Below are 17,280 nucleotides of genomic sequence, written 5' to 3'. Positions count from 1 at the left end.
TAACATTTCTCATCACTTGGCATGGAGAATGTCTAAGGAAGACCGGGGCTGGTAGGCCAATTTTTCAGTTTTTCATTTTTAATAAATTATATGGGCGAAATATCATTAAACCGGTTACTATATTTGATAGGGCATACATTTGACTATCTGATTAAATTACTAATGTTGACTCAATGTAACAACATTTAAGGCATTTTAATGTTTTTCTAACACCTTACATGCTGGTTAATCAGCCCCGTTGTCGGGGTTGGTAGACTAACAGTACGGGGTAGGTTGACTATAGGTGCAATCAGTTAAAAAATGCTGTTAGCAACTTATCTGAGTGGTAATAAAATAGCAGAATGACAAAGGGTTGTTTCATTATAAAATATGTATTACTTTCTAATAATAAATAAAAATTTAAACCTTTATAGTAGCAATAAATCTCATATCTAGTATTATAAAAACATTCGCCATCTTCTATCAACTAATTACGATCATCACAATCTGATGTGCAATTTTTGCACTCGTAGAAAAGTAAATTTCCTTTTACGCATCTCGAGTGCGTCTACATCTTGCAAGAAATACACTGCACCCATTCTTCTCCAGGAATATTGCCAAACAACGCGCAATGGCGTTGTCGGAAACAAATGAATACAGACATAGTAGAAGCGACTTGTTTCTACCGAAAATCGTTCCGCGGTAGAGGACACGTCGGTGGAAAGTGATTAACAATTAGCCAACCAGCCCCGGTCTCCCCTACTGATAAAGCTTCCTGACAATAGACAGTGTAATCGAGTCGATAGTTTTTCTAATCGTCCACGTACCTGTTGAGTCGGTGGCGCGGTGGCCGCGTAATAGGCGGCCCTCTGCTGAGCAGCAACGTGATCCCTGGCCTCTGCCTGCCTGTGCAGTCTCTCGGCCGCCACCAGGTGTTCCCTGATCCCCATGTTTTCGGTCTCCCGTTGCCTCTGCTCCCTCGCATCCCGCTCCCTGGCCTCGCGTTCCCGCTCCCGTTCCCTCTCCTCTCGTTCCCGTTGCTGCTGCTGCTGCTGCTGCTGTTGCTGTTGCTGCGCCACGGTCACCGAATGCGCGCTGCCCGCTCCAGGGCCCGGATGGTGATGGCCAACGTGAGCGGTCATCCCCGAATGCGGAGCGGCGTGCGTCCTGCTTCCCGGGGGCGGCAGCGGGATGAACGTGTTCCATGCCATCGAGGTCGACTGCATGTTTCTCTGCGGAACATAAGACACCTACTTCACTAAATACTGCCAATCGGTTTCGCGGCTCGACGCGCAGCTTTCGTCACGCCCGTTCGGTGTTTCCTGCCGGACATTTATCTGGACCGTCGACCGCCGAAACGCACCTAGCTACTCCTTACTATTTTAGCGCCAGCTCGTCACCGTTCTGCACGGAAATGCGCCCCGACGATACACCGACACGGAGGAGAAAGTACTCGGCGCTGACGCGAGCATTTCGCGAGGTTCGATGGCAAAATGTGTTTATTTTAAGCCCGCTTATTTTTGACCCTTCCGCGGCCAGCAGCCAGTGCAGCGGCTCCGACGTTCGTCCCGTTCTAAAGTTGCCTCGCTAATCCTAAATTCTACCCCCGGCCAGCGCACGTTTCGCACCAACGAGCGTTCAGCGGTTCCCCTTATCCTCCCTCGTTGATACGCGCGAATAATACGCGTACCATCGCGAAACCGATAAGAACCGCCTGCGCGACTGGGACTTTCCACGTGTGGTGTCCAGACGTTCTAATCCGCTAAGTATCATAGAAACGGAACATCTTCGTCAGATTTTCACAATGTCCTTTGCCAACCCATCACTTTCTAATCATTTGATCCGCCAAAGCTGCTGGCTACAGGGCGAATCGCAGCAACAGTTTACCGACAACGCGATCGCACTGGCGTTGTGGGTGGTATCGGTGTTATTGCAGGCCTGCCGCTTTCAGGGGAATCCGGTAATCTGTTATCCGTCGTAAGTGTGCCCTAAGAGCCGTCTAGCTTCTTATAGCAGCGGTATCAAAGTATCGCGATCCCAAGTACCGAGTCATCGGGCACCCTTCTCGAGATCGAGAATACGAAGCAAGCAGGCGCGGGGGACGCGGGAGGGCGAACAAATTTGATCCGTCGCGTTATCGTGGCGCAAAACCTTCGTGTCGATAAAACGATTCGCAAACAGCAGCAGTGACTCACTCGCCGGTGGCATGTATCGTCCACTTGGATAACGTAACTCGACAACGTTGATCGGAATCGAGCGGCACTCGAGTTCCCCCGGTCGAGTTTCAGCTTTTCGCGGGCTCGGAAGACGAGCGATGACGTGAAGGAATATTTCCCTCTCGGCTCCGGTGCACCGATCGCCATTCCCTGCACGCTTCGGCTTGCGAGATCGCGAGGAAAAAGGACACGTCGCGCGGTGTTTTCCCCGGGAGGACTGTGTCAAGGTTGGGCTGCCGCCGAGTCACCAGATAAAATCCATCAACGACGACCAACAGAACAAGGAGCAGGAGGGAGAATTAACGGTGCGCGTACAGAGAAAGAGGAGACCGCGAATCTAATTATAGTCTCGTCCGAGAAGAAGGTTTACTATGCTAATCGAGCCGAGCGAGTAAATGTCAACCCACGTGTTCCGTTTACTCCGGTGTTCGCATCGTCGTTCCACGCGTCCTCTTTGTATTCTCCACGTGCGTCGCGATGCGCGCAACCGTCGGCTCTGCCCTCTTTGCTTTTCCTGCATACGCTTTTATTCGCCACCAACTACTTTCCATCTGCCACCGTCAACTCGGGAACAACCGTCGAATTCTAACCGCGTGATTCAACGACTGGGAAATCCGTGTCGCGGAGAAGCAGTTAAGCAGGCCAGTAGATGGACGAATCGTTGGTTAATCGTTAATAGTGAAAGAACTAGAGTTTTAATCTATATTATTGTTTTTTTGTTTTGTAGAAAAAACGTGTGTTGTTTTATAAAACAGTAATATATTTATTGAAATTTTTTTTGTACGCGAAAAAGGATTTGTATGTACGGTCTTACGCCATGCTCGGTGTATTCGTGCCTTCGAGTTAATAAAAAAATAAAATAATGGCAATTTATAAATAAACGCGTAAGCAAAGAAAAATAAAACGATAGAACTTATAAAAATGACTGTCCATGTACTGGTATGGATTTTCTAACCTAAACCCAGTAGATGGACAGAATAGAATTGAACCTTTTGAAACCGTTTTTTTTTTAATAAACAAAAAGTTTACACATTTACTTGTGTGTAGGTACGTTATTTTTCTTTTAATTTAGATGGCAAGCAACAAAAAAGATATACCTTATATGAATATGCATATAATCATGTACATAGATAGAGCCTTAGAAAATATTGATGAAAAAACGAAATTTCACTGGATTTAATAGTTGAATCTGTTAAACAAGTCAGATTTTATAATTCCCTGTTAAATTACGTTATTGATTAGAATAAATGAAAGAAAGTAATAAATTATATAAGCACACCTATTTCTTTCCTCGGTTCGACGTTTTGCCTAGACTAAAGTGACCAGACGTTTTATGTTAGAATGTGGGACATGTAAAAAGAAGCTTACCCCATTCGTTAGGACATCATTTTCTTAATTTATTTAATTATATAATAAAGACAAACTTCTGATAAATTAAAACAAAATTAAAAACACTTTCTTTCATAGCAAAAAATTAACTACATAGATCATAGAATATCAGAAATAACTATATGGATATATATTTTTACTTTGTTACATGTCAAATCGAGACAGTCCTACACGATCCATGAACTCTAATCACTTTAGGATAGACTTTAGATAACCTGTTGCACACTTTTCGGACAATGGAAACTGCATACGTTTTTAATTTTGATGAAATAAACTATATTTTAACAAAAAACGCCTTAATTCAGGTCACTACTATAACTAATAAGCCTTTTATACGTCTAGCCAGACATCCTATGAGTAGAATTTTCATCATTTTATGCGTAAATACATTATTTTTTTTACTTACAGCAATTCTTTTCTTTAAATTTATACATTTCTACGTGCAAAGCTATTGATTTTTTCCTAATACAACAGATATTTCTAAGAAACACCTCGATGTAAACATCGGAATCCGCTAAACCGTCCATCTACTGGCCTGCTTACCCTGCGTCGCAGCATCGAATAAAGAAAAAAGCTGCTCGCGTCTCGTAGATGGCAAATCACGAGCGTTATTCAAGTGGCATGCTTGCTGGCGCTAATCTAAAGCCAAGAAAGCTGCTTGATAACTCTCTCGTTGCTGGAACGAAAAAGACCAATTCCCGATGGTATTCTTTTCATCGCGAGATGCGCGCTGCAAGCGAGCGAGCCAGCCTGTCTGTCCTGTGTATCAGCCGTGATTGCACACGTGTTTTGTCCGGGCACAGCATTATACGCGCGAGCGGGTCTTGTGCGCGTATTGCATTCCCGACAAAAGGTGCAGAGAGCGAGAGGAGGCCCGGACAAAAGCTCGTAAAACGCTCGTTAAAAGCGCGAGAGACACGCGGCGGCGCGGCGCGACCCACCGCGAGTAGAAAGAGAGATAGACGGGGCCGAATCTGAGCGATTGCGCGTAATAAAAGCCAGAACACGGTATTCAGGCTCAATCAGGGACTGGCTGCCATTGGTTCGTTGACTTTCTCTTCCTCAACTCTTAACCCGTGACGCTTAATCTGCTTTTTGTTCTCAGCCGGGCGGCGCTGCGCGCCACGGCGCGGCTGATTCCGTTCGCGATTCGCTTGACCTTTCAAGCGCGTATCTGCTTCTTTTTCTTCCTTCGGTCGTATTCTTTTCCAACGATGCACCGATGCACCTGCAACGCTCGCGACTCATCCTTGGGCCGATCCTCGAATCGCTTCGAGTGGCGAGCGTGTCTCTTCCGCGAGGAGAACGCTTCTCCTCCCAGATGCGCCGTTTCACCAATTCGTTGCGTCACGGCGATAGAAACTGTGATAAATTTCAGCTGACGTGGGTGTCGCGCGGGACACCCAGGGTATGTATCCGCCCGACTCTGCCGGTAGCTCGGTGGCGTCACGCTTTTTAAACGTGCATCAATTTGCCCGTGTTTTGCAAGAAGCGAACACGGCTGGATCGCGGGCACCGTGAACGTCCTAACGAGCGCGCAACGATTCGTGCTGTGCGAACGCATCTAGCCAGCTTGAGTCATCGCGCCGGCAAGCTTCTTGTCGGACGTTGCGATCGAAACGAGCCAGTGCGTATCGCCCTAGAAGCACATCGGTGTGCACCGTGTTTCTGTAACACCGCTGTTACGAGACAACAGGCAAAAGAGTCGGAGGGGAATCGATCGGGGCCTCGAATCCCATTAGCGATTAGCGCGGGGCACAGGCGCGATGAATCACCGCGGGGATCGTGACGAGATCAGAGTGTTTGAAATTAATGAAAAGCGAAGGAGCAACGCGGAAATATTCCGCTTATAACGCGCGACGAAAATATCCGGCGGTGGCATCAACCACGGGAGAAGAAAGTTTCTACAGATCTCGCTCTGCTCCCGTTTTTCTCTTACACGCAGAAAGATTCCAGGCGAAAATAGCGCGGAGGAGAATGTAGTCAACGATAAGGGTACGATTTCTGGAGGAGTTCGACGGGAGAATCGTCAAAACATCATCCGTCGCAGAAGAGAAAGTAAAGTAAAACGTGAAATATGTAAATCTCGCGCGTTCCACCCGCTGGACTAATTAACAAAAAAGTTGACGTCGAGCGACCGCTCGGTATCTTAGAATAATTATGTAATATCAGCCATGGCTGCTCGATGGTAAGTTGCTGGAACGCAGCGTATGCGGTTACATATGCGCCACTCGAACGTAGACACGTTCCTATCGATTATCTGCCGATCGCGAATCCCCCAGATTCCGTTTCCATTTCAATCGCATCCAGGCTGAACGCCCGTACCGTCGCTCTGCTCCTATTTTCGAGCGTTTAATTAAAATTGCACGGTGCGCGCGTCGCTGATCGATCCAACGCCCTTTCCGAACCAAGCCCAAGACTTGATTCAATCAAACATGAGAATGAACGTTAAATCTCTCTCTCTCTCTCTCGGGTCTGTAAATAATTACCCAGCTAACGGGTTAAACAATTGACCCGTTAGCTCGCCATCCCCCGTTTCTCCTTCTTCTCCTGTTGGTACACCCTTCGCGATATTCCACTACGGCTGCACGATAATATTCGGGGAGGCATTCGTTATTTACCGAGCTGGGAACTGCGTGAAAGGGGAACCGTATTAATGCGGGGGTGACTCTAACAAAAGAGGGACTCGCGTTGCTGCCCCGGGACCAAGTAAATCATCCCCCGCTGCCGACTCACCCTCTTTCCCTTCAATTAATCTGTTCGCCTGCTCCCTCTCGCGCCACCGCAAACCAGCTCTCTCTGTCCCCGGGTCCATTTAAATTTTAACGGGTCGAATTCTCGGGCTGTCTACTCCTCTCCGCTCCGCGAATTACGGCGCGGATAATAGCGATACGTTATTGGCGACCGTGACGGCGATTCCACGACAATTAATGCGCGTCTGCGTATTATGCAAAACGTCTATCGCCGTCGGTCATCGAACGACCTTAAACGAAACTCGACAAACATCTGTCATCCGCGATAGCCGATCGGATGCCTACTATCGAAAGAAGTAAGGCTGCAACGCTATCGCGCAGATTTACGACCGTTTTGTTGTGAAACGCCGGCAATAATTCCCCGGACACGCGGCAAGTGTCTTCGCGGCGTTCTTAGCGTAACCACTAGGAAATACGAGAGCGACCACTAGTCTCGATGACGAGACGATGATAATCGGACACGATGCCAGATAAGAGTAGTTAATCGCGCGACGAAAGCGCAAATTTTCAGCAGGAAAATACCTAAGAGGATTCGCTGTACAGCCGAGACTGTTCCCATTCGCGCTATCCACCGGTTCAACAAAACATTTCAAGAGAAGATCGCGATAAGATAGCACCGATGGAGCATCGTCGAGAATTTCTGGCGCGGAGACTCGCGCGAAGAAAATCGAGATCGTATCTGCGACGAAAGACAAGCGGAGCTTGAGAAAGGTGCGTCGGAAGGAAATTTGGAGGAAAATTTTCTCTGCGAGGCGGCGATACGACGCGTCGCGTCGGCACGATGCTCGAGGGATCGAATTCGAAGCCGCATCGGTCGTTTGCGAATAATATAGCGAAACGTTATCTTATCGCGACAGATGGCGCGAGAAATGTATTTATACTTCCAGTAAACAGATAGCCGGTGAGATAATGCGCGATAAGAGAGGAGGAACCGGAGCCTCAGGTATCTTTTTACACCTATGACCAACACACTCCCGACCGCTGATAACGGCACTCGCGTAGCTATCTTTCAGCCTTCCCCTGCCCCCGATTAATTCACGGCGTTTCGATCCGATCGAACGATCGCGCTAATCGCGAAAACACGCGACAGCCTTCGCGAATCCGTTCCGTCGGCTGGAAAGCTTTCGGCGAGACGCAATTTCGTTTCGCCCTCGACCCAGTTTCCCGGGACTCCGTCAAGTTTTATTCGCGCCCTGTTGGTACCGAAAGCCAATCGCCGATGCTTCTCGAGCGGGAAAGGAAGGTGCGAGCGAGGAGAATGCAAAGAGAAACTTCTCGCAAAGCGTTGGCCGCCATCGGATCGAGGCACAGGCGAGGAATGAGGAAGAAGTCCGAGGAGAAGTTGGAGGGACGCCGGCTGAATTAAGCATTAGATCGAAAGACGGGAATATTCGAGGCCAGAGCCCTGCATGCTTATGGGAGTGGTCAATGGCGATGCATCGGCACCCGTCGGCTTTCATTGCGCGGTGAATTTCGTCGGGAAAATCGATAGCGTCGAGAGTTCGAATCCGCGACTAATTGCGAGCCGAGCCAAGGAAACGAGGTTGCTAATTCTGGGTGGAGGGTGGCGGGCGACTACAAACGCGAGACACAGTTCCCGGAGTGACAGAGGGGCGCGTTAAATTTCAGACGAGCCACGGCAAACGACTGTAACAGAGCCAGGATAGAAGTTGCTGATGTCGCTGCTGCTGCGCGGGGAGAAACTGCTCTCGAGGTTTCCTGTGTACGTGCCCGGTCAGCAGACGATGGGACTCGCTTCTTGCTGACTGCTCGCGTTTCTGTCCCTCCCCCGAACACGTCGCGTCGGCGTAACCGCGTTTCGCTCCGTCGAATTGAAAGGTAACGCTCGGAAAACAAAGTGGCTGGAGATGGGGGAGCGCGCGGAAAGGGTGCGGTGGGTGGAGGAGGACCGCGACGTTCCCGTAATTTTCAAATTCCTTCCTCCGGCTTTCCAGCCAAGTTTTATCGTCGCCGGTACCCGGGCGCAGCAACGAGAATTGCAAATTGCATTCCCTTTCCCGACGGAGGCTACGTCTTTTCCTCGACCATGCCGAGCCAACTGTTTCGTCCCTTTCCCTCCCTCCTCCGCGGAGACTCGCGTCAGGCTGAAAAATCAATTTCATTTCGAAGCTAAACAGACCAACGGGCTGCTCTTGACCGTTCGTGCTTGCGGCGGACCTCGGAGGGATCGCGCGAAAAGTACTGGTCTTGTTGGAGTTCAACGAGTCTCAGTGTTAGGACTAAGGGGCTGCGTTTCTCTTTTTCTGGAGAAGAGGGGCGAAGGGTCTTGACCGGGGCATAAGGTGACGACCGTAGCCAGTCTGAAAATTGTGACCAAACCGTGCAGATCGCGTTCCGTCCCTTGAAGTTTCTTTTTTCTTGTATACTTTTATATATATAACCAACTAACATTAATACGTGGACACACTGTGTATTGTCTATCTATACAATAAACCATAGTTGTGTTTATAGCGTGACATTTATTTTCAACCTCTGCGGAGTAATTTCCAACAGGTCTCCCCGGAGACTATGTTCCTTGATCCCTGCCCGGTAAGAGGGTCATTCACCTTATCTCCCTGCGCAGTGTCCCTCCTCGCTCGCGTTTCCCGCACGATGATCGAGCAGCGGGGCGCTGGGGCGGACGAGCTAGGAGACCAACCAGCCCCAGCCGGTCAATAAAACGATGGCCGAAATGACGCGCAGGTGAATCCATCCTCGCTGGCCGGATAACCCATCCGAGTGTTCGCGTTCGCGCGCGTTTATCGTTTCATGAATTATTTATTCGAGAGGCCGTGCACGCGGCCCGCTCTCTCGCATTCCCCGCCGTTTCGACGTCTGTTATTACTTGCACCAGAGCCGGAGCGACCGGGCGAGCGAGCGAGCGAGCGAGCGAAGGGTGTGCTTTTAGAAACGAGATCATTCCGAGCCGATGGCGAATACGTGCGCGCCAGGATTTATTCCCCAATTATGAGGAACCGGCGCGGCGGGGGACAGGCTCTGCTGAGAGCGCGAGCAGCCAGACACAAAAGGATGCAACCGAAAGGATCCAGGGGATCTCGAGCGGGCTGAGAGGCCAACGGTCCCGGCCCATTATTTCCACGCGTCCGCTCGCTTACGCCCTTGCGCGATACGCTTTCGAAAGAGTGGCCGGAATCGAAGTCTACGGTTCACCGACGCGAGGACCTTTCTGGGGAATGGAGCTCGCCGTTCCTGGCTCTCGTTCACGGCGCCAAGGTGCCTCGAATCGTTCGCGAATACCCGCTACGAGCTGCGAACATCAAAGAAGTAACTGTACCGGGATCGGAGGCTCGCGGTCTATCGTGTTCGCGGAGGGATGCACACGCGTACACGGAGAGACAGACAGGATTTATGTGCGCACGGTATCTCTGCCCCTCTCCCCAGAGAGGAATATACTGTGAAAGGCATTTCCACGGGGCCAGGACGCGGTAATTAACTTTGCACGGGATTAGAAGGCGTGGGTACCGAGCGAATTTACGGGCGAACGAACGGAGCAGCCTCTTCTGCGAGGCGGGGGGAGGTTCGAGGAGGAAGTCGGCTGCGACTAAAGGCGGACTCTTCCAGCGAGCAGGAGCAGCAGAGCCTCGAGAGTGTCTGCGCGAGTCTGGCCGCCCTCGCCTCGACGTCGCGTCGCGCGCGTTAATTTCTCCGATTCCCTGCCGCTGGGGACGCTTTGGGACGCGTTGTCTCGCGTAACGAGGTAAACACGGTCTTTTTCCCGTCCCGATGCTCCTGCCTCTTTGATTAGCCCTGGGACTGGGATCGCTAGACCCCGAAGAGCTGCGAGTTGGACCAAGCCAGCGTCTGGATTTCGGGGGCATCGGCGAGCAACGAACCTGGGGTACTCGTGCGAGAGAAGGGGGCGAAAGAAAAAGGCAGGTGGAACGCGGAGAGCATTCCTTCGGAAGGGAAAAACAGGCTCGTGTGTCAACCGCAGAATACTGCTCCGATCCGACCTCGTGAATTTTCATTTTGTCCACTTAATGGTCGGTTCACGAGCCTGTCACCGGACGCGGCCGAGTTCCTCGCGATCTAGATAATCGTTCCTCTTTTCCTTGACGCCCGATCGATGCAGGATATACTTCTGAGACTGCTCTAAGGGCAGATGGACACGCGTTCCCTCCCCGTTCCATCCACGCCCCTTTTCTCCTCGATTTTCGTAGCCACCTAGCACTGGGTGGCGTGACAAGTGCGCGTAGTACTTATTACTCGGCTAATTACCACCGCGGTAACCCTCGGCTAATTAGCCCGCGCAATTTACGAGTAGGTGCGTTCGGGTTTATCGTGCGTTTATAAATAATACGTTCCAATTAGAAGTTTCGTTGCTGGCGCGGCCGTACGTTAGGCGATGCCATAACGGAGCGAGATCAACAGCCGAGCCCGTCGACCAGGAGTTATGGCTGCGGGCGCGACTAGATCGAAGCGATCGATCGGATCCGGAGGCTGACGAACCAGCGAAGAGTGCTCGAAACTGGGCACAGTTGGATAAAGAAGAGCGCGTTTGGAAGGACAGCGTCGGCTTTAATCCGCTTTAAGCCCATCGACGAGGAAACGCCATCGAGAGAGGCAGGGTGTCGTGGCACGAAGCGAAACACCGTCCAGCTCTATTGTTGCGTACCGTGGAGTGCATAATTAATGACCTTCGTGCCGGTCGAGTTTTGCATTGCAAATGCCGGTTGGAAACGCTCGCCAACTCGCTCTGGCGCACGCGGCCTCCCGTCACATAAATAAACGTGAGCCGCCGCGTGCATGTGCACCACGGACCCACTCGCTCGTTCCACGCCGTTACAATAAACACCTCCAAACTTTTTGGATCGAGAGGAACGCGACCCGCAACCGTCCGCTATGCGCTAACGAGGACCCTGATCCCGCGATATTTCTGGATCCCGAAATTCGCAACGATCGAGATCGAGGAATGTCGCGCTGGGCCGCCTCTCTAGGCAGGAAAGAGGCGCGATTAAATCGGACCGAGTTACCGAGATCACGGATCTAGGGGATTTACGATTCAACCGGGCAAGATCGAAATCGACTACAGACCTTGGAGCAGCTTCAGATCCTAAATCCAAGGTCCTGCTGGCCTCCGTGCACGTTCGCAGAGGCACGAATCGACGACTGGTACATTATTGCGTCACGATCGTCCGCGGGGCACGTTGGAAGCGGACGGCAATGGAATAATCGCGTCACTGTACGTGAACTGCTCGAGTTTTTCTCGAAGAAACGAAATCGCTGGTCGGGAGAGACGCGAGCTTGATAGTCGGGGTTTATCTGAGCCGTGAAATGGAAAACACTCGGCCGATAAGCGGCTATCGGGTATTATCTACGTCGCCGCGACGAGCACGAGACGACGCAGGAGAGAATTTCAAAGGGGACGATTCACAGGCACTTCCGAGCAGGGCGAAAGCTCGCCAAGGACTGGCAGGACATTTTCGTAGGGTGGAAGGGCAGGTAGGGCCCTTCTCGGCCTAGCCTGCGTGAACGGATCCTCTCTGGTTTATGCAGCCATACGAGTTCGCAATGTGTCCACAGCGGTTCTCAGCTTGGGAGCACGGGTCTCGAAGATTTTTCATTCTTCGCAGAGGCTTTCGAGTAGATCGAAAGGAACTGCGAGGCTAATATACGCCGCTAATTGGCTCGCTCGAAATATGGGAGACAGGAAGGGATTGTGCAACGGCCGATCAACGGATACCTGCGTATACACGTGTACATATACGTGTCCCACGTTCGCGATAACGCTCGCTTACAGAACTTTCGTGTGCCGGCGATTATCTCTATTGCGTAATGCCCCACGTGGAAATGCCCGACGTCATTCATCTTCGATTCCCACGAATCACGACCCCCGCTCGACTGGATGCCAAGCACTACAGAAACCTGAACGAAATACTCTCGGGAATGGGAGCGATCGAAGCGACGGAAGATGAGAGACCCTGAGCAGAGTACGCAGAGGTGCGGGGCAGGTTTTGGGTGACTGTCAGGGCTGTAACACGCACAAAAGGCAGGTGTTGGAATGCATTGATTGCCTCTGCCCCCTCCTCGCAGCATCCCGTGTCCCTACCCGTATCTGCCCTGGGAACCACCCTTCTCTCCCAGGGAAACGCACGAGACCCTGAAGCCCCGGGAGAACGCCGCCCCCCGCTCCTCTCCTGCCTCTTCTTCTCCTTTCGGATTATCCCTCTTTTCTCGGTACGAGGGTGGCCTCGACGATCCCACAGTGGTCGGCCTGCTTTTCGCCCAGCTTCATCTTCTCCGTGTGTTCTCCCTTGCCCCCGCTCGCCTCCCTGTGTTTCACGCGACCAGACCGCCTCTCGAAATAAGCCGCTACTTCGTTTCATGGGCATTTCGCTCCTCGAACGCGATTATGTCGCTTCGATTTCGTGAAATTACTTCGCGGAATTATGGCGAGGCTCGTTAAACCCTTGGCATTCCGAGGCCTCGCAGTGGGGAAATCGTGCGATTTTATGGGCAAAACCATAAATATAAATTTCTGAATTCGACAAAATAAATGCAAATGTCAATTTAAGAAGTAATATGAGAATCAAATGCCTCCAGTTTTACTGTTAAATGTTTTAATACAAAGCTCGCGTAGACTCTCAAATATTTATGTTCATGTGAGGTTAGAACGATCGCAAAGAATTAATCTAGATTTTTTAGTTACTTCAAACATTTATATTGCATTATCCAAAGTTCCGAAAATAAATTGAAGGCATGGATTCAATTCCTGATGAAATAAGATATCTTTTTGTCCTCCAAATAATTATGTTTCGGTTTTTAATAAGCAATTTATACAATTTTCAAAGTAGTGTTTTAGAAATAACCTTTTCATGTAACAATCAATTTTCAATAAATAAAATACTTATAAATCCCATAATATCCTGCAATGATTTTCATTCCTATTTTACGTTGAACTATTTTCATTCTATAAATGCAATTATTAATTGCTAATAGTTGCTAATCTTGTAATTATATGCATTTACACGTTATACATTACAAACCTTTTTATTCTTTTTTAAACGATTTAATTCAGCCTCGATCCTCTGTTTGATTGTTTGTATTAATAGATTTCATGTTATTTTACAAGTAATATCAAGTGGTTACGCAGTAGATGTTAAAAAATTTCAAATATATGCTGTAGAAACGGCAAAATTATTTGTTGCATTATATCCTTGGTACACGATGCCTACTACTGTGCACAAAATTTTAATTCATGGTCCTCGCATAATCGAAAATTCTGTTCTTCAAATTGGACAGCTTTCGGAGGAAGCTCAAGAAGCACGGAATAAGGATATTAAAAAGTACCGACAAAATTTTACCCTAAAATGCTCAAGGGAAAAAACTGTGAAGGATGTTTTCAATTGGCTTCTATTATCGCCAAATCCACTAATTAGGAATTTAAGAAAACTTTCCGATAAAAAATTAAAAAGCTTGTCACCAGAAACGATAACCCTTCTTCTATTCCCTGCTGCACTGTAGCAGAGGCATGCTCTGACAAAGAAAAAAGCGATTCCGACTGGGAGTACTAGTTTTAAAAGCATATAATTTCATAGGCTTAAGTGTATAAATGTAATAATAAAAAAATCTTTACTGTTCGTAATTTTTATAAGTCCTGTTTTTCGGATAATTTATTTCCTCATATATCAGAACGTAAAAGTGTCGAATATTATATAATAAAAATAAGTTTCGAGGTTCTGACCACGAAACTGGATATAGTTCTTCACTCGACATTTGCGTTAATTTTGCCAAATTCGAACAATTCATTTTTGTGGTTTTGGCCATAAAATCGCAAAATTTCCCCACTGCGGGGCTGCGCGAACGGAATTTCATTGAATTTTACGAGCTGCATTAAATTTCCTCGGTCTCGAGACGGTGCACAAAGTTCGCCCGGCGTTCACTCCGCGGAATTTCGAGCCGAATGCTCGCTTATGACCAGCCAGCTGCATATTACACGGAGAAACTTGCGAAACTAAATAACGAGGAATAAAAAATCTCCCCCGTCGCGCGACCTTATCGAATCGCTCTAGCTCCACCCCGAGACAGTTTCCCGGAAAACTCGCTCGTGGGATAAGGATTGAAAAGCAACGATCGTTGGGGTGGAAGGCTAGGGTGGCTTTCCCCTGGGGCTTCCTCGTTATTAATCCCCTTGCACAGTGCCCGAGAAAGGTACCTCGTAATGCATTTCGCGACAATGAAATCCGTTTTCCTTTCTCCACGGGCTTCGAACCGTGCAATTTCCCGAGCTTCGCTTACCCATGTCCACGCAAATTGGAAACTATCGCTTCCCTCTAGATGGCTGCGCGATGGAATAGATTTTTCGAGCGAAGCAACGGTGCATACTTAAAAGATGGATAGGTGTACAATGAAATTCGCAGCGACTTGCGAGGAGCGCTCGGAGGTTCTGAGACGGCGCCTTTGGACGTTGCTTGCATAATCCAGCTCGAAAGTGATCAATATATTCGATGCTGGTTCTTTGCTCGCAGACGACGCGACGGCGATACGTCTGTCTCCGAACTGTTTGACTTCCCGAGGCGCGTGAAACTCGAGGGAAACTTGCGGGATTCTGATAACGATCGAACCCCTAATCGACTGGTTACCACCTCGTTGGAGAGCTTTTAGAGGGTAGGTCGCGTTCGCGAGCCCTAACGAAGCGAAATTGCCCGCAATCGTTCAATCTGCGTAGGAATGGTGCGGGGAAAAAAATGGAATAGTAGAGCGGCTTTGGACGAGCCGGGTCGTCGGTTTAAAGGCGCGCATAATGCTCGGGATTTCTTGTCGAGCATCTGTTAGACAGGCCTCTCCGCAGCGGAGAGGCCGGAGGTCATTAAAAACACGCGCGCAGCGGAGAAAAACAGGCAGTAAAGGCTGACTAACCTTTTGTTGCGCCAGCCTGAGGGACTCCTCGAAGTGCTTGTGAACTGCCTGCTCGGCGGCCCTTTGCTTCTCGAGCCTCTCCCTTTCCATCTTGGCCTCCCTTTTCTCGCGTTCACGCTCCCGCTCCAGCCGGACTTCCGCTTCTCGCCGCTCCCTGCAACACACACAAAACTTCCAAGGTTAGGGCACCACCTTCGACACGGTAGATTCGGGGGTGCTTTTTAATTTCACAGCGCAACCTTCGGCGCTCGTACTCTCTCAATGGCCAACAGATTTTCTGCCACTTCCAGACAACCCTCGCGGACACCCTGCAGAATTCGGGGCTCGAATTTCACGCGAGGGGAACGAGAAACGTGCCCCGGACCATCCAGCTTCGTTTGCAACGCCTCTAATCGTTGCCCGACGACAAACCGAGCGGAAAAACTTGCCAACGGTTTTATTTTCGCGACCGTGGAAGCGCAGATTCGAGACACGCGCGTAAATTTATCTCGCCGCTTTCATATTCATGCCTCTTATCGATTTATCGTGGCCACTGCTCTCTGCTTCCCCTCCGGAGGCAGCGCGAAAACGCGTAGGCGGGGAAATGGCCCCGATATCTCGCGCATAACGAGATCGTTCGAGTATTATTATTACCGGCGCTATAATTACTGGTACTCTCTCTCCATCAGGCCACTGTTCCCCCGAGCGCTTCAAATCGCAAGGCGTTAACTACGGTTTCCGTTGCGTTTCGTGCCGCTCATCGCAGGCTGCAATCTTAATCTGCTTTAATATCAAATTCTCCGGGAATCCCAGCAACGAAAATTCTACGCCGAAAGACTTCCACGCGAGGAAAGTTCTGCGCGAGGAAATCTAACGCCGGAGAGTCTGCGAAACAGGAGTTCTACTTGGACGAGAATCCTACGCGAGCCAAGTCAGAAGGAAAGTCCTACGGAAAGAAAGTTTCCTCTAGCAATGCTCCGCGCAGGCGAGGTTCACCGTAGTAAAGTCTCGCAGGGGTTCTAGCGTAAAAGAAGCTCCGATGGTTCGGGCCGTGATCCGCAATGCCCAAAGGTCAGCCTGTTGACCGTCGAGGAGACGGACTTTCGCAAAAGGACAAGCAGCGAGCGCGCCGCTAGTATCTCTGCGTGCGCGGACGCGTGATCTCGCGGCTAAGGTATCGAAGGAGCTGCGATAAATACAACGTGGACGGTGACTGGCGTGTATATCGCGACTTTTTAACGGACTCGTCCAGATCAGCGCATTCATTAATGCTTGCGCAAGTTATTTATACTGTTACGTGCGCAACGCGCGTGTTTATCTCGGTTCTCGGTCGGCGGACTTTACAATGCACCGGTCGGATCCACGCGATAAACGCGTGTACTCGGCGTTCGAGTTCCGTGCGCGTCTGCCGTGCCTTTTTCGCGCGCTGGCGAAACGAGCCGACGAGCAAAAAGTCCAGGGTGCTTTCGATTGCTCGACTGCGGAGCTAAGGAGCAGGTGGAAAATCTTCTCCCTCTCCTCCCTGCGCCCTCTGGATAGGCTATTGCCCGTTTCAAGCGCGAGGTTATCTTCTATCGTAACGCAATCGTTGCTCGCGGAAATCTGTGCCCCGGGCTGCGCGCCAATTAATATAGTCACTGGCCCTTATCGATTAACACGCGCCCTCGGCTTCTCAAAGCTATTCGGCTCCGCAGAGTGGTCGGTTAACGCGCGTGCAACGCGTGCATAATGCATCGGAGACGAGCGTATCGTTTTCCGCGAGGTTCGAGGCACGGGCAGAGGACGGGGAGAGGAGACCTGCGCCGCGTACCCGTTCCGACGACCAGCAGAACGTATTATTACGCTACGATGTACCGGAAAACCAGTTTCTGCATCCGAGCGATTTGCATCTCTGAAACGAGGCTGACTTCTTATTCGGTCAGGCCGTGCGGCATAAATCGGCCCGTGTCTCGCAACGTTTACCGCAAATAATAGCCGGCTCTGGGAATCGGGCATACTTCGGTGAAAGCGTCGCTATCTCCCGCCGAAGGAGACAGCTCTCCGAAAATCCTCCGCGACCGTACAGACGCCTCCGAGTAGAGTTC

General features: G+C 50.1%; 1 protein-coding gene across 5 annotated transcripts in view; it reads right to left on the bottom strand.

Annotated features, from left to right (window-relative positions):
- Kdm3 (Lysine demethylase 3) overlaps positions 1 to 17,280 on the bottom strand; it is a 187,974-nt gene that overhangs the window by 10,466 nt on the left and 160,228 nt on the right. For 4 of the 5 annotated variants that reach the window (XM_076824963.1, XM_076824965.1, XM_076824966.1 and 1 more), the window contains exons 9-10: positions 15,218 to 15,371; positions 807 to 1,229 (exon numbers count right to left, since the gene is read on the bottom strand). In XM_076824963.1, coding sequence (XP_076681078.1) covers positions 807 to 1,229; positions 15,218 to 15,371 — 577 coding nt within the window. The remainder of the gene's footprint in view (positions 1 to 806; positions 1,230 to 15,217; positions 15,372 to 17,280) is intronic. The other variant, XM_076824964.1, reaches the window with a different exon arrangement.

The sequence above is a fragment of the Andrena cerasifolii genome, chromosome 13, assembly GCF_050908995.1.
Source record: "Andrena cerasifolii isolate SP2316 chromosome 13, iyAndCera1_principal, whole genome shotgun sequence".
Taxonomy (NCBI): Eukaryota; Metazoa; Arthropoda; class Insecta; order Hymenoptera; family Andrenidae; genus Andrena; species Andrena cerasifolii.
Note: the sequence above shows the minus strand (reverse complement) of the source record. Positions and strands in the feature narration are given on the sequence as shown.